Raw genomic sequence first — 21,717 nt, forward strand, 5'->3', positions numbered from 1 at the left:
GGATTCAAGCTCTTCCGATGGTGAGAGAAAGTGGAGGAGGGAGGGAGCTTCTCTTAAGGGCAAGGGCTTCTCTTAAAGGCAAAGGCTCACAGATTTTTATCATGGGTTACAAAAGGTGTTTCAGTATTAAGAGTCCTCAGAAGGGAGGACTGTACTAAACACAGTTAAACTATAGTATATACAGATACAAACATGTACCCACTGCTGGGGACAGAGCATAAATGTAGCTGATTACAGAATATACTGCGTCTCGAGCCATGCCGTTTACTCTTTGTTTTAAATTGTGTATTACCCTTTTATACACTGAAACATAGCTCTCATAATAATTCCCCCCTCCCTTCGCTCATCACTTACGTCAGCTGGTAACTTTCTCTTCATGCGCATCTGTGACGTCACACATTCTGCTCACGCAGCGCTTTCTCTTGTTATAACTTCCTTATCTCACCTTTGCCCTGCACTCCCATGCTGTTCCCAGCCTCCAGCTGTTCTGACTCCGGGCTGGCAATAGCATTTTACTAACAAGTACATTTGTTTCTCTTCAGGCCTTTTTACTCCAGTTGCTTGTTAACATGAGGTAATTTTCTTAAAGCAGTAATTTCACCTAATTCTTCAGAAATCAGTCCTAGAAAATTAAGAGTGGATTTTTAAAGGGCCGCGTGCATAAAAATCAGGACTTACCCGCATGGCCGGGCCCTGCGTGCGCCACGCGCATAAGTCCTGATATGCGCACAAGTGCTGGGCCGGGGGACGTGGTCTGGGTGGGATGGAGGTCGGCCAGGACAGCAGCCATTAGCCGCTGTTCTGGGGAAGCACGTGCCGGAAGTTAGGTCTATTTCGACAGAGCAGCAAGTAAAAAAAAAAAAAAGAAAAAAGAAAATTGGGGATAGTTTGAGTTAGGTTAGGGTCAGGGTGGAGAGGGGAAGAGGTAGGAAGAGTAAGGTTAGGGATAGAAACATTCCCTTCCAGTCCGCTTCTTAATGGGAACTGTCGCTGCGTGTAACTTACTAAAAATTCCCCCCCCCCCCCCATGCACACGGCCAACAGATTTTATAACGTGTGCGAGCCCGTGTCCGTGTTAAAATTGGTACGCGCACATGGACGTGCATGCTCCTTTTAAAATCTACCCCTTAGTGAGCAGTGATCCAGTTTACCTTTTCTGCTTGGCTTATCATAAAGGAAGAACATCAAAACTCGTCTCTGGAAGCATGACTTTGAGATTTGCCTCAGAGCTGAAACTCGCAGGGGTTGAATTTTATATCGCAGGTTTCATATTGGATTGTTTCCCTGTGAAAGCAGGTGATGGAATTCGCTTCTTAGTAGCCCACACCTACCTCTGAACCAGATTCCCCTCTTCCTTGTCAGATTCTTGGCCTGCTGTATTTTGGGAGGGAGGAGAGTAAGGTACATTGCAGTTATTGCACCATAGTTTAACTGTGGATTTCTCTTGTCAACTCTTGTCATTTTGAATAAATGGTGGTGCATTTTGTACTTTGAATAATCTCAGCCTGCTGCAGACAATGGAGGGGACAAGCAGAGCGTTTACTTGGGGTCCCCCTTGGTGAAGCTGAGTGATTATTACTGAGGCATTGGCCATGCCAGGCCCGTTCCTTGGTTTCTGCCCTGGCCCCCAGTGTGTGTAATGCTAGCCCTGATTGGGGAAACACAGCGGCTAATGTTTCAACTCTGCTTCTGCCAGCAGCAAATCAGTTGAAAACCTAAAAGAGAAACGGCGCCAAGTGTGGGGCTTTTGCTACCTATTTTGGTCCAAAGGTGCTTTTGGTAGGGGCTGGGAGTAGCAGGGAGCATAGCACCTCGAAACTAGAGAAGGCAAGTGAAACAAGGAAAGAAAAAGAAGCAACAGCACGTGTGTTCTTCCTATGCTATTTTGCTTGAGGAAATGCCACCTGATTGAAGGGAGTCTACAGTTGAATTTTCTTGTTAAAATCTTTTTAAAGTAATATTCCTTGTCTGTCGGCCCCCCCCCCCCCCCTTTCATCTTTTTGTTGTAGAAATGTGTTGCAGTGATGCACCCTGTCCCTAGGAAGGGCATTTACTTCTCAAGATTGTGTTCTTTCTGCCTCTGCAGTGCAGCTTTTTTTGAGGCTTTCAGATTGAAATCTGAAAAATACTGATTTCTGCAGGGCCAGGAGGAGGCTGAAAATCTTTTAATGAAAATGGGGGGTGGGATGGGGGCCCCCAGCTACCAAGAAGTTGGTACCGCTGGCAGAGCCTAATAAAAATCCCTATTTTAAAGGGTCAGCTGCCAAACCTTTTTTTTGTTTTGTTATTAACATTACCATAAACGGACATTGTAGTCACTTATCATATGAAATTGTAATTTTTGCAAATGCATATTTTAAAAATCAATTATTTAACTTGGCTTATTGGTAAATCAAGGTTTCCAAAGTCATAGCGTTCCTTTACAATAATGAATGTATTTTAAACATCCATAATACTCCTGTAAGGAAACTTTAGGTTCTCTTGCTGTCCTACTTTGAATTTTTCTGCTTGAAGGCTATAGTGTTGCTTCATGCCATGAACATCTAGAACTCCTCCTCTTCTCGGGTTCAAGGCCAGAGTTTTAGGATGGCCAGGTTTAGAACATATCCCAGAGATTGTTTCAGCTCCCCTTGCTGCATCAAGTCACTTAATCGCCCTGCGCCCTAACTTGCTGGAACGTTGTAACCATTGAAATCATCTTGTGCAAGCACTATATACAAAAGTAATTTTATACTTTATTTTTCAGCCAGCGCAGGAGCAGACGGGTAACTTCTTGAAAGTACTGAAAGCATTATGGCAGGACTTCCTGCGGTGCTATTCCTCGCGCCCTTTGCTGTGCTGGTCGGTGTGGTGGGCACTTTCAACCTGTGGCTACTTTCAAGTCATAAACTATGCCCAGGGGCTCTGGGAAAAGGTGATGCCTTCTCAGAGCTCAAAGATCTACAACGGCAGCGTGGAAGCAGTTTCAACGCTGCTAGGTAAGAGTGAGCTCGTGCACTGATATGCTGCCCATGGCGGGATGTGCTTAGATTCAGCAGTCCTGTTAGACTGGAATGGAGTCCTATTTACTTATAGGTCAAGTTTCAAGCAAAAACCCACTGTTATGATGGCTTAGCTGTTTGCACTTTCCTTGTGTTGTGTATTGTTCAAGATGATCCATGTTTAAAGAGCATGCTTGTTGGGGAGTGTATTTTGCTTTTTTTCCAATAAATGTTTGTGTAGAGTTGTTAAAAATAAATTACAAGGCCGTAAACAGTGGGTTTTCATACTTTTGGAATTATTTAGTAAGATTTTAACCTTTTATTTCACTCCAACATGTGATTGTAAGCCTGACCAATATCTTTGAGGGCTGTTTATCCTTTTCAGCCAAGTTGGGATCTGACCTGTACTCAAACCTTATGGTGACTGGGAAAGTCAGGCATGAAATATCATGAGTTTTCATTTGCAGGCTGTCACAAGGTTAAACTGGTGGTGTTCTCCCTTCAAGCAGCAATTCCTCCTATTTGTATCAGAAGTTAAATGTACGGAGTACAATACTAATGGAGAACTGCAGTCTGTGTGTGCGTGGTGGCTTTTTTTTTTTTTTTTTAAATAGTGGTTAGTGATCATAGAGAGAGTGGCGCTTAAGTCCTCTTTCTCCAAGGACAAGCAGGATGTCAGTCCTCACACATGGGTGACATCATTGGATGGAGCCCCGCACAGAACTTGGAACTCAAAGAATCTAGAACTTTCAAACGTGCCCTACTGAGCATGTGCAGTTGTATCATCACCCTGTCCCCTAGGCAGAGTCCCTCAGTCCATCTTTTTTTTTTTCCCCCTGGAAAGCTGTGTGGTTGCAGGAGCCATGAGTCTCACGGTATTCAGCTTTGCTCTCTCCTCTCAGTTTTTGTAAGTGATTTTTTTTTTTCTGGAGCTGCAGCTGTTTTCTTTCCTTTACCTTAGGGTAGTTTTAGTTCTCTTCCTTTTTTTTTTTCTTTACTTTCCTCTGTCTGCCAGCCCACATGCCAGACCTTAATTTCTGTACAGAGTCTATTTCTATCCCTTATAAAAAAAAAAAAAGCAATACTACTCCTGCAGTTCAGTATCTGTGTTTGCTCCTTGCTGTATTTGTTTTTGTACCTTTGTCAGATGTTGGCTGGACTGATTGAATGCAGTCTGTGGGTGATCCGTGTAGGCTGCAGAGCCTGGGGACTCGCAGGAGTTCCACGTTTCACTGATCGATCAGCATCAATGAAGATTCACACATGCAGAGATCGAGGACCTCGCTGTTCCTGGGATGGGGGGAGGAGCTCATCCTGCGCGGGCAGTCGCCTCTGGCAAATTTAGTACCACTGGTCCATCGATTCCTTCAGGTACCGGAGTCTCTTTCGGTGCCACCGTGCTGTCTTCGCACTGTTCCTATGCGCTCCACTGGGAGTTGCTGTGACAGTGGAGTGCAGTATCTGCGGTCGGATATGGCAAGGCATCCACTTCAAGTGCCTCGGGCGATGGCAGACGGCATCCTGCCTGTTTGTGCAGTTCTCAGCCGTGCCAGGGTTCTGCCATCCTCATGTCAAGGTCTCGGCCTCCTCATCGGTTCTGCACCACAAAGTACTGGAGAGCACTGGCGAGAAAGGTGTCATCACACACTCTGATTTGCCTTTGGGCAGCACGCAGCCACAGATTCTTGCACTCTGTCCTTGCTGTGCTGGGGGTTTCTACCCACAAGCATGGCGAGTGGGGTCATAGGTGGTACCGGCACCCATAGGATGGGATACCACTGTAAGAGTAGTGGTCAGCGGGCTTTTACAGCAGAGGGCTGTATTCTCCAGTTGCCCTCTACTGTATGGGTGGGTGTGTTTCCCTCGTGGCGAGCACAACAGGCTGTGCGCCGCAGCCACAGGATTGACCTAGGACTGCATTCCTGGTCGAACCCTAAGGGGAGTAGACACCAGGAGAGTAGTGTCAGGAGTCGTCTTCCTCCTCATAATAGAAATATTCTTTTGACCCTCCCTCCCCCCCCCTTTCTGTGTCAAAAAATCCCCTTTTTGGGGAAGCTCCTGGGGCTCCATCCCTGGCAGATTTATCGCTGAACTGGAGCCTCTGAATTGGTGCATCTCTTCCTTGTCGGCCAGGGCACAGCAGCAACGGTCATCTGACCATTTTTGTTGAGACCCCTTCGTTGATTACTGTGTTGGCTTTCCCCCACCCAAGGGTGGCTGCCAGTGACAGATTGGTCGCTTCTGAGCCTCAGTGATTGTGTCTCAACTCTCAACTGGAGAGTTCACAGGTTTTCAGGATCGGGAGGCTCCGCTTTCCGTTGCTAACCTGTCCCTTCAGGAAGGGGGGATTCGACTGGGTTGCAGGGCAACTCTTATGGGTTCCCCTCTGGACGCCTGGTTGGCCACCCCTGTGAGGGGGTGTCCCTCGTTCTGTTTCCCAGAGAAGGCATGTCACTGCTTCTGTCTTGCGGTCGCTCTTGATTCCTAATGGGATCAGAGAGCCAGTTGAGCAGTAGTTTTCTCCTTGGGTCATCCTTAAGGCACAGCAGGTCTATTTCGCAAGGGAGCTTTCCAGAGTAGCTCTCCGGTGAAGATTAGGGATTTCTCCTGTCCAGGAATCACCTTTGATACCTGTTGAGCTCAATGGGTGTGTTTTTGTTTTGGTTTGTTTTTTTTGATAAGGATCACTATTGCCAGTTATTCTCTCCTGTGGAACCCTATCTCAGGGGCCGATGCAAAAAAAAAAAAAATGCACGGAAAGTGGGCACTGAGTGTTCAGCGCCCGCTTTCCCAATGTGCCCCCAGGCATCTCTCCTGGGGACACGATGCAATATTTAAATTAGGGCTCGTGCTGTCAAGGAAGCGCTAGGGGCGATTTGACAGTGAAGAGACCAATCAACAATAAGCGAAGAAGTGAATAAATTAGGGGGGAAGTGACGTCAGCCCTACAGCATGGTCGCTTGAAGCGATAGCTCCTCTCTCACCCCCGCGAATTTAAGCTTGTATGTGCTATTCAGGCTAATTTTTCACTTCTAGTATTTACTAGAGGACTCAGGCTTAACTGGTGATGTCACATAAGAGAAAATCGGTGGATTTAAAATCATTTGCGTACGACCCGAGCGGCTCCCGTTTTTCGGCCTTAAGTGAGGTTCCGGAACCAGGAGCTCAAGTAATGGCGGACGGGGAGCCGCGCTCCGAGTCTGAGTTACCGGCCGCAGAGGCCACTGGAATTGGGATAGGCCTGATCGGGGCTCGCTCTGAACCCACGAAAGAGGACTTTAAACAATGGTTTTCGGAGATACAAAAGGACTTAAAGTCAATTAAGTCGGATATGCAAGAAGCTTTAAATGGCTTTCGATCTGAATTGGGAGACTTTGGCCGGCGGGTTGAAGACGTGGAAAACATGGTAGAGGGTCATGCAGTGGACGTCTCCCGTATTAAATCTGATGTGTTGGATATACATGCAGCCCACGAGGACATTTTATTGAAACTCGCAGACATAGAGAATCGTTCACGGCGTTCAAATATCAGAATCAGGGGGATCCCCGAAGCTGACAAATATAAAGATGTAGACCGAGTAGTGCAGGACTTATGTCGACAAATACTAAGCACTCGCTCGGAGCCTCATGAGCAGTTTGAGGGCGCCATTATAATAGATCGAGTGCATAGAGCGTTACGTGCTCCGAATCCTAATGTACCTAGGGATATCATTGCGTGTCTTCACAGTTACCGCCTTAAGGATGCAGTTATGCAACAAGCGCGCAAAGTTGGTGACATTAAATGGGATGGTCAAACTGTGGCGATTTATAATGATCTAGCAGCGATTACCTTGCAGAAACGCCGGGAATTGCAACAAGTCACCACTTTGCTTCGGAAGGAAAATTTTAAGTACCGGTGGCTCTACCCTGCAGGACTTGCGTTTACCAAAGATGGCGGCACACACTTCATTAAGACAGCAGCAGATGCGGCCTCCATTTTGGAGGCGGTTGGACTACATCTTCCTGTGGCTGAACTCCCTCTTCAGAGGATGGTGGGAGTCGGAAGGCCCAGATGGCAACGAGTGGGGAAGACGGGCTCCAGATTACAGCGTAAATCTTTGGATCGCGGAGATACTACAGACAGTGTAGACTGAACGATGTGTGGTAGTTTTATTAATGTTTCACACACAGTCTTCGGCTGATGATCGGGCACCACATCTTTGGAAGGGGACCCTGTCTTTACTGGTGGTTGGGCTTAATGGTTCTTAATTAGAGCTAGCCTGAATACCTATGTTTGATTATGTTAAGATGTTTATTGTTAGTTTTCCAGTATTGGGGGGGGGGGGGGGGGGGGGAGGGGGGAGGGGGGACCTCACTTGCTTCTCTCACGTTCTCTGTCGATGACTAATTGGCAGGGGATACGCATGGTGGGGAAGGGGGGAGGGAATGGAGGGGGAGGGGGGTACAGGGGAAAGGAGGGAAAGGGATGCGAGGTGTGGGACAGGAGATGGGAGGGGTCATGGGATGTAGAGCGGTGGAGCGCCATGGGGTACTACAATGGCTTATTTTTGGAATAGGGTATGGGGAGATGGTCAGGGGGATGAGGCTTGGGTGGGCTATGTATGTGTTTTGGTGGACGTTGGTCGGTATTAAAGCTTGATGGCTCTTAAGGTCTTATCTGTGAATGTCAAAGGTATCAACCATCCTGCCAAACGCAAGAGTTTATTTAAGGAAGCACTTTCCGCTAAGGCGAGTGTTTTGCTCATTCAGGAGACACATCTTCGTAAGAAGCATGAGTATCTCTTGAAATCAGCCCATTTTCCTTATATCTTCTTGGCGGCTAGTACTCCTATGTCTAAATATACTGGAGTGGGAGTTTTGATCTCTCGGGATCTTTTAGTTACTGTGGACAAGGTCCACAGAGATCCTGCAGGTAGATTTATCATAGTCTCCCTGTATATCCGTCAGAGCTTATATCTCCTGGTATCTATATACAATGCCAATGTACATCAGAGAGAGGTCCTAGACAGGTTGGATGAGCACTTGTTAAGATTTCCCAGCGGGCGATTGATAATCGGAGGAGATTTTAATTTAGTATGCAATCCAGCAAGAGATTGTTCAAAAGGGGGGGGTCATTACTCTTCTGTGGATCGGAAGGCATTACTTTCATTTCTAGACAAATGGAAGGTTGTGGATGTCTGGAGGGAACGTCACCCTAGTAGTAGGGACTTTACTTTCTATTCCCAGGCTCACGATACTTACACCAGGATTGATTACTTTCTTATAGATCAATCATTGGTAGGCGATACCAAGGAAGTGGGTATCGGGAACATTACATGGTCGGACCATGCTCCTATCTGGTGGTCATTTAAAATTGATGGTCTTAGGAATGGCCGTCGGTTCTGGCGGATGAATGACTCCTTGCTTAAAGATAAAGAGACAGTCCAAGCTCTTAGAGTGGCCATCAAGAATTATCTACTTGATAATTCCAATGAGGATATTACGCCAGTTGTATTGTGGGATTGTCTTAAGGCAGTGATCCGGGGCCAATTAATTGCGATAGCATCCTATCAAAAGAAAGAGAAGGAAAAACAACGCTCTGTTCTACGGGAAAAATTAGATCTCGTGGAGCAAGCTCACAAACAAACACCCAGTAAACGTTTGCTAATGGAACTGGGCGACGTCCGACGGCAACTCCAAAAACTAGAGGCAGATGAAATATTGTATCATATGGATTTGACTAAAAGAACATATTATGAGCATGGTAACAAAGCAGGGAAGCTATTGGCGCATGCTTTAAAGACTAGAGTAGCACAGGCGCAAATTACTAGTATAAAAGCAGCGGATGGGACTGTAGTCCTGGATGGGGAGGGGATTGGAGCGCAGTTCAACCAGTTCTTTGCTACTTTATACCAGCGGGATGAGACAGCTACTGAGGGGGATATCGGGAATTACCTAGCTACGGTTGAACTGCCTTGTTTAGAAGGCTCAGTGGCAGAGAGTGTGAATCGCCCTATCTCGGCGTTGGAAGTTCTAGGAGCCATTTTGGAATTAAAGACCGGAAAATCCCCAGGAATTGATGGGTACACTCCCATGTTTTATAAGACATTTAAGGAGGAGCTGGTGGGTACCTTAGTAAATATGTTTAATAGTCTACGATTAGACAGCCATCTACTACCAGCGGCAAATGTGGCGGGTATTACTATTTTACCAAAACCAGGGAAAGACCCCAAGTTATGCAGCTCTTATCGGCCTATCTCATTAATCAACATTGATTTGAAGTTGCTGGCGAAAATCTTAGCCAATCGCCTGAAGATTGTTATTACATCTTTGGTACACGATGATCAAGCTGGCTTTATGCCAGGTAGAATGGCGGGAGATAACATACGGAAAGTTGTAAATTTAATATATTATGCCCGTCAGAATCAGATACCTTCCGTGCTATTTGGGGTAGATGCCGAAAAGGCATTTGATCGGGTGCACTGGCCTTTTTTGTTTCAAGTCCTGACGAAAGTGGGCTTAGGTGGGCATTTTTTGACGTGGGTGAAAGCTTTATACAGAAACCCATCAGCTTGCATTAAAGTGAATGGGAACTACTCGGACAATTTTGAGGTACAGAGAGGGACACGTCAGGGGTGCCCATTGTCCCCTTTATTATTTGCGCTATGTTTAGAACCCTTGGCGGAAATCATACGACAGGATGGGAACATACGGGGAATTCGGGTTGGTGACAGATCCTATAAGTTAGCACTTTACGCTGATGATGTGCTGTTTACGTTGACGGACCCTGAAAATACGTTGTTGAGGCTTCTGCCACAGCTTGAGGCATATGGGAAGGTATCCGGGTTCAAAGTCAATACTGATAAATCAGAGATTCTCCCTATTGTCCTATCATTGGAAGTGGTTGCACATCTGAAACGGACGTTCCCCTTTCAGTGGGCGAAGCACTCTGTAAAATACTTGGGAGTGCAGTTGGGTCCTGACTTTACAGATTTGTTTGACTTGAATTATACTCCACTCAGTAAAAAGCTGGCTGGAGAGCTGCAGACATGGGATAGGTTAACTCTTACATGGTTAGGCCGCATTGCTGCTCTTAAGATGACCTTTTTGCCACGACTCGCCTATTTATTCCAGACCTTACCGTGCATAGTGCCAGTCCCGTATTTAAAGCGGCTACAAGCCAAAATCTTTTCATTCATTTGGAAACGAAGGCCTCCTCGGGTATCGCGGGTTATATTATATCAGCATAAATTGGAGGGTGGATTGGGAGTGCCTAACTTGTTAAAATATTATCTGGCATCACAATTTCGGGCAGTAGTTGATTTCCACAATTATAAATTTATCAAACCTTGGGTGCAATTAGAGAAGGACATGGCCACTCCTGTCGTGATAGAGGAGGTATTTTGGGGTGGGGGTAGGTCCTCTATGGATCTATCTAGTGTATCACCTTGTCTTGCGGTCACACTCATGCTGTGGCGCCGGTGGAGAAGACAATTGGTGGGGGATAGACAATATTTCTTCTCCACACGGCTTCGGGGCTGTGAGGCTTTTCCGGCAGGGAGTGCTGGGAAGACTTTTCGGATTTGGGCTACAAAAGGTCTATGCACTCTGGGCCAATTCTGGTTTGATCAGGGAATGAAACCCTTTGCAGATTTGTGTGACACTTATCACCTGCCTGATGCTGATCGTTACGCCTACCTACAACTACGTCATTTCATCTATGTTAAGGAGGTCAGGCGGGATTTGCTAAAAGGAAAGACACTTATTGAAACCACCTGTGAACAGGCCGGTACGATGCGAGGGGTGATATCTAAGCTTTATACTCTCCTTAATGGGGCAGTGACTCAGACGGCTCGTCACGTCTTGGCATGGGAACGGGATTTGGGGGCTCCCTTTCCGGAGGGAGAGTGGGCAGCTTGCTTTCAAGCCATAAGTCATAGTTCTATAGCAGCACAATTATTAGAAAACAGTTATAAACTGTTGTTCCGCTGGCATTTCACACCTAGTAAATTGAAGAAAATGGGGTTACGTACTGAGTCACTATGTTGGAGGCACTGTGGTCAGGAAGGGGATTTCTACCATATGTGGTGGACGTGCCCGGCTATTATTTCTTTATGGTCTCAGGCAGAGACGTGGCTACGACAGGTTTTACAGGAGGATATACACCTTAACCCGAAGGAGATGCTGTTGAACATCCCTGATGAGCAACGCTCTGGAGCTTCTACTACGATTGTGCGGGCGCTGGCCTATGCTGTGCGAGGGGAAATTGCCAAGCAGTGGAAACTGGGAAAAGCCCCTGAATTCTTGGAGGTATTACTGAGATTGAAATGGGTCTACCACATGGAATATTTGACAGCCTTAAGCAAAGACAAAATGACAAAATTTCTTAACATTTGGCGACCCTATATGCAATGGTCTACCTCTCATAACAGCTGAATCATACCGCTCTGAGGGCTGGGGGGTGGTGGGGATTAAAATTCATATAGGACTCTGTGAGATTCCTGTTAAGAATTTAGACGAGTTGGCAGTTTATATGTGTTCTATTGTATTCTGTATTCTTTCAACCAGTGGCATGACATATTTCAACAAGTTGTACAAGTTTATTGTTGATTGTATTCTGCTGTTTTTACTGCTTGAATTAATAAACAGATAATTACAAAAAAAAGAAGTGAATAAATTACTATTAAGGACCCAACACTTTAATATTGATTTATTCTCTCCTTCTGACCTGCCCTAAGCTCCCTCAGGGGTGCTCAGAAATTAACGCTTTCTCCGGGCAGGCTTTAATTTCGGAGCACAAAAATGTGTGTATTGGATGCACTTTTTTTTTTTTTTTTTTTTTTTTGCATCTGGAGTGAATAACTAATAGCCTCATTCATATGCATTTACATGTGATGAGCGCTATTAATTTCCCGGTGTGTTGGATGAGCGTTGTGGAGGCGCTAATCCCCTTATTGCATAAGGGGAGTTGGTTGCACCTACACAAACAGTGTCCAACTGTGGGTTAAACGGTGCACTCGGCTGAGCACACTGTGTTGCATCAGCCCCTCAGTGAGGAGCGTTCTAATCCATCTAATTGGTGAGCGTGCCTTTCAACTTATCGCCATATCCATGGCTGAGGGAGCTGGGAGACGAGGGACCCCACTACAAAGGTGCTGCTCTTCGGTTGCAGTAGTTTGTGAGCTATATTTCCCCATTTTAGGGTTAATCCTGTCTGCAGACAGGGGAGTCCTGGTTCATGCAGCGATCGTTCCATTTACTGGACCGCATGCTGCCTTTCGGGACGTATATGCTATGATGGCTGAGGTATTAATACCTAAGCCAGGTTCGGGGCAGTCTGTTCTGAGGTTGCCCTTGCCCTGCCCTGGTACCTTTTTAGGATTCCCAGGCCAGTCTGTTTCAGCTGTTCCAAGCAGGATGAGGCTCTGTGCGTAACTTCCTACTGGAATTGGCAGCGAGTTATTTGCTGGGGGTTGAGAGATACATGCTTACCCTGGTAGTGCAGCGGTCTGCCGCCTTGTGTTCTTTGCTCCTTCCGACTTCCAATAGGAATTTTGGGGGGAAGGGGAGAAAAACTAAGGCATTCATGGTGTATCTTAGTGTATACCTGCAGGGAAAGATACACCACTTTTTCCCTATATTTTCACCAAGCTCTGGTCAATACTGCCTTTTAGCTTTTCTCAATTTACTAGCAGGCCAATTCAGTAAAGTCCATGGGAGAGCGGACGAACGCCCGCTCTCCCGGCACGAGCACCGGCCACTCGCTGGTGCATGCGATTCAGTATTCAAATTAGGTGGTGCGGTAGAAACAGGCAAAAGGAGGCACTAGGGACACTAGCGCGTCCCTAGCGCCTCTTTTTAGATAGGAGTGGCGGCTGTCAGTGGGTTTGACAGCCGATGCTCAATTTTGCTGGCGTCTGTTCTCGAGCCCGCTGACAGCCACGGGCTTGGAAACTGGACGCTGGCAAAATTGAGCATGCGGTTTTCGGCCCGACAGCCGCCGGCCCATTTAAAAATTTTTTTTTTTTACTTTTTTTTACCCTTTGGGATCTCCGACTTAATATCGCCATGATATTAAGTCGGAGGGTGTGCAGAAAAGCAGTTTTTACTGCTTTTCTGTGCACTTTCCTGGTGCCGGCAGAAACTAGTGCCTACCTTTGGGTAGGTGCTAATTTCTGAAAGTAAAATGTGCGGCTTGGCTGCACATTTTACTTACTGAATCGCGTGGGCATACCTAATAGGGCGCTATTAGGTGCCGCGGGTTGGAAGCGCGTTTTCCGCCCCTTACTGAATAAGGGGTAAGGGAAAACGCGCGTCCAAGAGCAGGCTAACAGTGCACTCTGGAGCGCACTGTACTGTATCGGCCTGTAGGTTTGTTCAAAGTGCCTTTCTGCTCACCTGAACTATCCTGTAGATAAGATGCATAGCCCTGCCCTTGACAGGGTGCAGTACGGGTGAGCTTCAGGCCTAACGTATCTCCCTGCTTGGGGGTTTGAGCTAGTGATCCCATTCAGGGATTGCCTTTCATCCCCTGAAACTTGATGTTGTCCTGCTGGTCAGCTGTGACTGGTGTCTTGGCACGTAGGGTCTGTCACAAATCCTGCCGTTATTTGGGGTTTTCTGCCCATTAAGCCTATTGGTCTCTGCAGAAGGTGGCCATGTTTGGCTTTCTGTCCTTCAGACTTCAGTGGACCTCAGCTTCTTTCTGGGGAGTTCTCGGGCCCCACTAGATTTTTCAGTTGTCTTATAACTCTGAAGAAAACTGCGGTCTTTGTCCAAGAGTCCTTCTCCTGTTTGCATCCCTAGACTCTTTCCTGTAACCCAGGGGGTTCTAGACCTACTGGTGTCATAGTTTACTGATCCAAAACCCTGCTAGTAATGTTTTCTGTGATGCAGAGTATGTTTCTTGTTGACACTTGCATCACTCCCTTGCCTTAGGTGCCTCTGCTATGCATTAAGGTTTTATCTGTCTTTTCTTTGGTCTCTTTGTAGAACCCAACTCTTCTCCAACCTGGACCCCTTGTGGGTCGGCTGCCTCACAGGCAAAAGGGAGAGAGAGAGAGCTTCAGCACTGTGCGGCTTCCCACTCTGTCCTGCATGGACAGCCGATAGCTTTGGATTCACCCATGTGTGAGGACTACCATCCTGCTTGTCCTCAGAGAAAGCAGAGTTGCTTACCTGTAACAGGTGTTCTCCAAGGACAGCAGGATGTTAGCCCTCACGAAACCCACCTGCCTCCCTGGAGTTGGTTTCTCCATGTATTAACTATATTATGGGCTGAGGGACTCTGCCTAGGGGGCAAGGTGGTGATACAGCTGCACATGCTCAGTAGGGCACGTTTGAAAGTTCTAGATTCTTTGAGATCAAAGCTCCATGTGGACTCATCTGATGATGTCACCCATGTGTGAGAACTAACATCCTGCTGTCCTTGGAGAACACCTGTTACAGGTAAGCAACTCTGCTTTCTCTTCTTCCATCTCTTGAGGTCTGGGGCATGAAAACCAGGAGAGGAGGAGTGATACAGATCTGTACTTTTAAACAGAGAATTTTTCTTTAATTTCCAGTCCTTCTGACAAAGGGATTCTTAGCCAGTGAGAGATGGATGGGAAACACTGTCGGAATTTGTAGTTTCTCTCTGTGGCGTGAGCGTGAGCACATAACCTCTTGACATTTGTGACATTTTGGGACTTTGAATATAACATTTTCCCTTTTTTTTTTTTTTGCAGTCAGCATCAAATAGGTTGTAGTACTGAATGCTTTTCACTGAGCTTATATTAAATATCTGTTTTATTGTTCTTTGTAGGAGCTGTTGCTGTTTTTGCTGTGGGTTACATAAAACTCTCCTGGTCTACCTGGGGTGAGCTGGCACTGGCTATGTTCTCAATTGTTATTGCTGCAGCAGTGTATGTCATGGACACTGTTAGAAACATATGGGTGTGCTACGCATCTTATGTGATCTTCAGGAGTGTCTACATGCTACTCATTACCATTGCAACGTATGTATTCAGTTTCACCCTCTCCCTGCCATCTCTTCTGTTTCTTTTCATGCTGTGGCTGACTTTTTTTTTTTTTTTTTTGTCTTCACTGTAATGCAGAAGTTTCATATATTGAGAATTCTCCAGACCAGCAGCATTACTATTATTGAGCCATGCGAACCCTGCACAGAAGGGAAGGGACTTAAGTGGATTTCTCTTTTCCTTAGTTTTATTTAGGTTTGGGTCACAGGAATACCTGCTCTCGACAAAATGAAACCATCCTCTCATCCCTTAGACACAATTCCAAACAACCTCCTCATCGCTATAAGGAACACTATTTCAAAGCCAATTGCCGATATCATTAATTGCTCTCTTTCCCAAGGTCTAGTTCCTGACCAACTTAAGCTAGCTATTCTTAAACCTCTACTTAAAAAACCGAACCTTCCGGCTACAGATCCAGCTAACTTCCGCCCAATAGCCAATTTGCCAATGATCGCCAAAATTATGGAAAAGATAGTCAATAAACAACTATCAGAGTACCTGGAAGAAAACTACATTCTTGCACCATCCCAGTACGGTTTTCGTAAATCGTTAAGCACGGAATCCCTACTTATCTCTCTTACCGACAACATTCTAACTAATATGGATAAAAAACAACCACATCTCCTTATTCTATTAGATCTCTCTGCGGCCTTTGACACTGTCAACCATTCATCTTTATTACAAGGTCTGACAGACATAGGCATTAAGGGAACAGTACTCAGCTGGTTCAAGTCCTTCCTGGCTAATAGACAATTCAAGGTAAAGATAAACAACAAAGAATCACACCCGGTCCCATCAAATCAGGGAGTCCCTCAAGGTTCCTCCCTCTTTTCAACATTTACCTTCTCCCTCTCTGTCGACTTCTTAATAATCTAAATCTAACACACTACATTTACGCGGATGACATCCAAATACTCATCCCAATCTCAGAATCCCTACACAAAACCTTGATTCACTGGAACAATTGCTTACAACTAATCAATCATCTTCTCTCCAGCCTCAGCCTCATTCTTAACAACAAAACCGAGATCCTAATTATCAATCATGACGTTAATAACAATCTATTATACCCAGCTGTCCCACTCATTTCTACCACTCCTATAATTAATCACTCACCATATGTACGAGATTTAGGAGTCATGATAGATAATCAGCTTAACCTCAAAAAATTTATAAGCACCACCACTAAAGACTGTTTCTACAAGCTTCTTGTCCTGAGAAAGCTGAAACCACTTCTCCACTTCAATGATTTTCGGATGGTTCTACAAGCCATTATACTAACAAAAATCAACTATTGCAACTCGCTCCTTTTTGGCCTCCCAACCTCATCCATCAAACCCCTCCAAATGATTCAAAACTCTGCAGCCAGAATCCTTACCAATACGAATAAAAGAGATCACATAACCCCCATACTAAAACTCCTCCACTGGCTGCCAATTAAGCAAAGGATTCTCTATAAAGTGTACATAGCAATTCATAAATCTATTTACAACTTATCCCCACTCCCACTTAAGCACCCAACTACGTTTTCACTCTTCAACTAGACCTATCAGAGGAGCTTATAAAGGCACACTCTATGTACCTTCAACAATATCCTTACATCAGAAACGTGCCATATCTTTAGCAGGCCCCGTCCAATGGAACATGCTCCCGCCAGACATCAGTCTAGAGATCTGCCACGCCTCCTTCAAAAAGAAAATTAAAACCTGGCTCTTTAGCCAAGCTTTTCCAGAACTATGAGCATATTTTTCACCTCCAGCTTTTAAGATTTTCTCACCGTCGCAATCTTCATGTTCTTTTATACTACTTGACATTGATTCCAATCCCCTCTGCAGAACACATTTGACTTAGACAGTTACGCCTTATTTTATGATTTGGATGCTCAAAGAGACTTTACAATTTTCTCAATGTTAATTTCTGAAACTAGTTTACCCTGTTTCCAAGTTCTTTAACCTTGTTATATGTACAGCCTCTTGGCGTAATTTTATGTTTCTATGTAAACCGATGTGATTTGTATTTCATACAGGAACACCGGTATATAAAAATCTAAAATAAATAAAATAAATAAAAATGTTACAAAAATACATCAGGCATAAAACATCAAATACATACACTAAATTTAATATAATAAAACATTCAATCACATCAGTTTAAAAAATCCTAATATACATTGACTGCTCCTAATATTTGGTTTGGAACAGTACCATGATTATCGTAGTGTTATGTTCTCTACTATAGCAGTCTGACAGTGATAGAGGTTCTGTGTTTAAACAAGGTAACAATTTTAGTAGGTTTGTTGTATTTTGTGTTTTATTGTAACTATATATGTTTTCTTGTAAGCCGCTGAGAACTTCTGAATTGTGCGGCCTATAAATATTTTAAATCCATATCACCCCTGCTCTCACAAAGGCTTGGGCTACTGAACCCCATATCATTTAAAACCTCCTAACCTCGCTTAGAGCCTTGGCAATTAGTAAGAACAAATAAATACTAAATATACAACTAGCTTAAATAAATTCAGAATCAAAATCCCTGAAGCAGACTCCCAAGAACTTCTGAGCTACTTCCTCCTCTCTAATAGAAAACAGATAACTAAACCATTCGTTCCCAAAGGGGCAACTCTCTGAGTCCTTCTGCATTTTCATGTCAGCCTGTGATGACATCATCAGTAGGGATCAAGGTCAAAGTGTCCTATTCTGGTAATATGATAGAGGAAAACTGGGGCAACCTTTGGCAGGGAGAGCTTGAGATCCAAAGTCTCCTACCGGCTGAATCCCCAGTTTGTTTTGCATCTTATTCTACTCTCGCCTCCCCCCGCTCCACCACACGCAGTTCCCTAAGAGAACTGTGCTTGAGCTGAACCTTTGTGCACCCTCATGAGTTTCAGGCCTCACTGCCAGTAGTGCTTGGCTAACCTCTTCTCCCTCTTTTATTAGACGCAGTGCTCTCCCTTTTGACTAGTTCTAGCCAGGAGACAGGCTGCGGTGTGGCGTATTTCTGTCAGACCTCAGGACCCACTCTGGTGGATTTTTAATGGCCTATGAGTGGAATATCAGCTGGAGTATAACATTTTTTTCCATCCTCCTCTGTCCTATCTTCATGATTGATTTATGTAAGCCTTTTTATATATCTCCAATAATAGCAAAAACCATGATCCCTCCTTTCCCATTTCTGGCTGTTTGTGGAGACAGATTGTGGCTTGCTGAGAGTGGAAGGTGGTAATAAATTAAATTTCTGAACTCTCTGCCTTCTGCTTAAGATTACATATGTACAACATAATGTGATCTAGTTTACATCCTGAGTAAACCTTGGGTACAGAAGCTAACTTGCCTAGGATCACAAAGGATTAGAACAGAGAGAGAGGACGTTAAGCAAGTTGCTCAAGACTGCATAGAACTAATTGGAGGGCAGATATTCTAAGAACCCTGACTTCTAGCTCTCTGCTCCAACCAGTAAGACCTTCCCTCCTCCCTAATACTAATTATCTCTAAGAAGTCTGTGATTTCAAGTTATTCATGTTTTTTTTTTTTTTTTTTCTTCTTCCTCATGCTTTCATAAGATAAGTCATCAAAACTGGTAGCCAGTCTTTACATTCCAACATTGTCTTATATACTTGCTTCTGAACTTTCAAAGTGCCCCTCTGGTGGGAAAAATCTACAGTGGAATGCAAAGCTCGTGATTCTTTCAGGAGCTGACAATGGGAAGGCATTGTCTATTACTGCCTGTTCTTGACATTCCTCTCTAATTTGTATTTTCTGTTTGATGAGCAGGTTGAATTAGCCATGACATGTTGGTGACATCATCCTGTGGCACAGAATGATCTCATCCTGCTAAGTAAGCATGTACTGGAATTCTCATGCGGGCATTGCCCCATAAGCTTCCTCGGTTGATTACCTAACTGGAATTAGCTTCTTTATCGACTTTCCAGGGAGGTGGGCAGGTATTTAGTATGGCTAATTCATTCTGCTGTCTATGGAAAATACTGTTTTATGGTAAGGAAACATGATTTTTCTGCTCATTAACTAAACACTTAGAACAATGATCAGGTATGACAGTATGTCATGGAGCTATGTCATGTAGGTGTTACAAAAATCTCACTATTACAAATGATTCATTACTGGAGAGTCTCTCTTTTGAATTACAAAGCACAGAGAAGTTATTGTTTATGTAATTCACTAAAGCTTGTATAGTTAATACAGTTCCAGCAGCTGCAGTGTAGCTATCTTCAGTCTTTCACAGCAAATTGAACTACAGAATATGGATTGTAATTTCTCAGCATGCTGCCATCTGATTAGGGAAAAAAAAGTTGATATTGTATCATAGGTTTCTTTTTTTTTTCTCTTCCTAAAGATTCCAGATCGCTACAAATCTGAGCATGGAACGATATGCCCTTGTTTTTGGCGTCAACACTTTCATTGCACTACTGTTACAGACTTTGATCACTTTGATTGTTGTTGATTCAAGTGGCCTTGGATTAGATATATTTACACAGGTAAGATCTCCAGTGGTCTTTAATCTCATTTTACTTTAGTAAGATCAATCACAAGATTTGCAAGTTTCTTACTATATTTATAACTCATAGTTTTGCAAAAAAAAAAAAAAAAAAAAAAGATTTTGGTAGTTTGTTTGATATGTTAAGCAAAAGAACTCTTTCAGTTATCTGCACTCGCTGCCATAGTATCTAACTAATAGAAGAACTCCCCTACTTGCCTGTTCTACCTTCCACAGTCTCTAACACTTGTAGTTTTGAAGTTAACTCATCATAAGGGCCATCTAAATCAAAACATTAAGCTTTGGGCTGCTCTCTTCCTTCTCCCAGCGACCTTTCTCTCTTTAGCAGGCCAATCCCGCTTCCGTCTACAGAAGCAGCAGGTTGTGAAGGAGCTCAGGCTGGGAGTGACCTTAAAGCACACTCCCAGGCCCTGCAGCAGCCAAGCCCCTCCTGCTTCTGTACAGGAGGTGGGACCTGGAAGAGAAATGCACATTTATTTCAGTCCCTAGCACATGCTCCTTCACAGCTTGCTGCTGCTGCTGCTATCTCAGGCAGACGTAGGACTGGCTTTCTTCATGAAAGAAATGGCCCACAGTAGATGGAAGAGAAAAATCACTGGGAAGAGGGTGGAGCTTGACTGAGTAAGTGTTTCTGACCTTTTTTTTTTTTTGTGTGGAGATGGAGTTAGCATCCCTTCTTTGTCATGACCTAGTGACTCAACAGCATTTAGTGCACTGGGAGAAAAGGCATCATGGATTGTATGTCTGATTCCCGTGCTCCAGCTAGTAGATACTCCAAGCTGCCTCTGCTTCCATCCATTAGTTGAGTGTTATTACTATAGATATAGAGATGATGGCATGTGGTGAATAAGAGGGAGCGGACTATCATTTTGTTTGTGTCTCAAGCTTCTAATTAAAGCAGTGTTTTCTCTGAACCCAAGCAGTTCATAGTTGTTTCGCACAATATCATTACTGTGTGGTGCTGATGAATGTTTCTAGAGCTTTCCAGGAAAATCTTCAAGACCTCTGAGTATGTGTAGCATGCCTCAGTTTTTGTTTGGGTTTTTTCTGTGAATATAAGAACATGCCATATTGGGTCGGACCAAGGGTCCATCAAGCCCAGCATCCTGTTTCCAGCAGTGGCCAATCCAGGCCATAAGAACCTGGCAGGAACCCAAAAACTGTCTATTCCATGTTAGCCACTGCTATTACTAGCAATATTATTTTCTAAGTCAACTTAATAGCAGGTAATGGACTTCTTCTCCAAGATCTTATCCAATCCTTTTTTAAACATAGCTACATTAACTGCACTAACTACATACCCTGGCAACAAATTCCAGAGTTTAATTGTGCATTGAGTAAAAAAAGAACTTTCTCAGATTAGTTTTAAATGTGCTACATGCTGACTTCATGGAATGCCCCCTAGTCCTTCTATTATCCGAAAGAATAAATAACCGATTCACATTTAACTGTTCTAGACCTCTCATGATTTTAAACATCTCTATCATATCCGCCCTCAGCCGTCTCTTCTCCAAGCTGAAAAGTCCTAACCTCTTCAGCCTTTCCTCATAGGGGAGCTGTTCCATTCCCCTTATCATTTTGGTAGCCCTTCTCTGTACTGTCTCCATCACAATTATATCTTTTTTTAGATGCGGCGACCAGAAATGCACTCTGTATTCAAGGTGCAATCTCATCATGGAGCGATACAGACGCATTATGACATTCTCAGTTTTATTCACCATTCCCTTTCTAATTCCAAACATTCTGTTTGCTTTTTTGACTGCCGCAGCACACTGTACCGACGATTTCAATGTGTTATCCACTATGACGCCTAGATCTTTCTTAGGTGGTAGCTCCTAATATGGAGCCTAACATTGTGTAACTACAGCATGGGTTATTTTTCCCTCTATGCATCACCTTGCATTTATCCACATTAAATTTCATCTGCCATTTGGATGCCCAATTTTCCAGTTTCACAAGATCTTCCTGCAATTTATCACAATCTGTTTGTGATTTAACTACTCTGAATAATTTTGCATCATCTGCAAATTTGATTACCTCACTCATCGCATTCCTTTCCAGATCATTTATAAATATATCAAAGCACAGATCCCTGAGACAGTCCATTGCCCAGTCCCCTCCACTGAGAAAATTGTCCATTTAATCCTACTGTTTCCTGTCTTTTAGCCAACTTGTAATACACAAAAGGACATCGCCACCTATCCCATGACATTTTACTTTTCCTAGAAG

General features: G+C 44.3%; 1 protein-coding gene across 1 annotated transcript in view; it reads left to right on the forward strand.

The window, feature by feature from the left end:
- Positions 1 to 21,717, forward strand: part of SLC19A2 (solute carrier family 19 member 2) — a 60,171-nt gene that overhangs the window by 17,467 nt on the left and 20,987 nt on the right. Inside the window, exons 3-5 of the mRNA XM_029603433.1 lie at positions 2,747 to 2,978; positions 14,763 to 14,955; positions 19,327 to 19,468. Coding sequence (XP_029459293.1) covers positions 2,747 to 2,978; positions 14,763 to 14,955; positions 19,327 to 19,468 — 567 coding nt within the window. The remainder of the gene's footprint in view (positions 1 to 2,746; positions 2,979 to 14,762; positions 14,956 to 19,326; positions 19,469 to 21,717) is intronic.

The sequence above is a fragment of the Rhinatrema bivittatum genome, chromosome 5 (assembly GCF_901001135.1).
Source record: "Rhinatrema bivittatum chromosome 5, aRhiBiv1.1, whole genome shotgun sequence".
Taxonomy (NCBI): Eukaryota; Metazoa; Chordata; class Amphibia; order Gymnophiona; family Rhinatrematidae; genus Rhinatrema; species Rhinatrema bivittatum.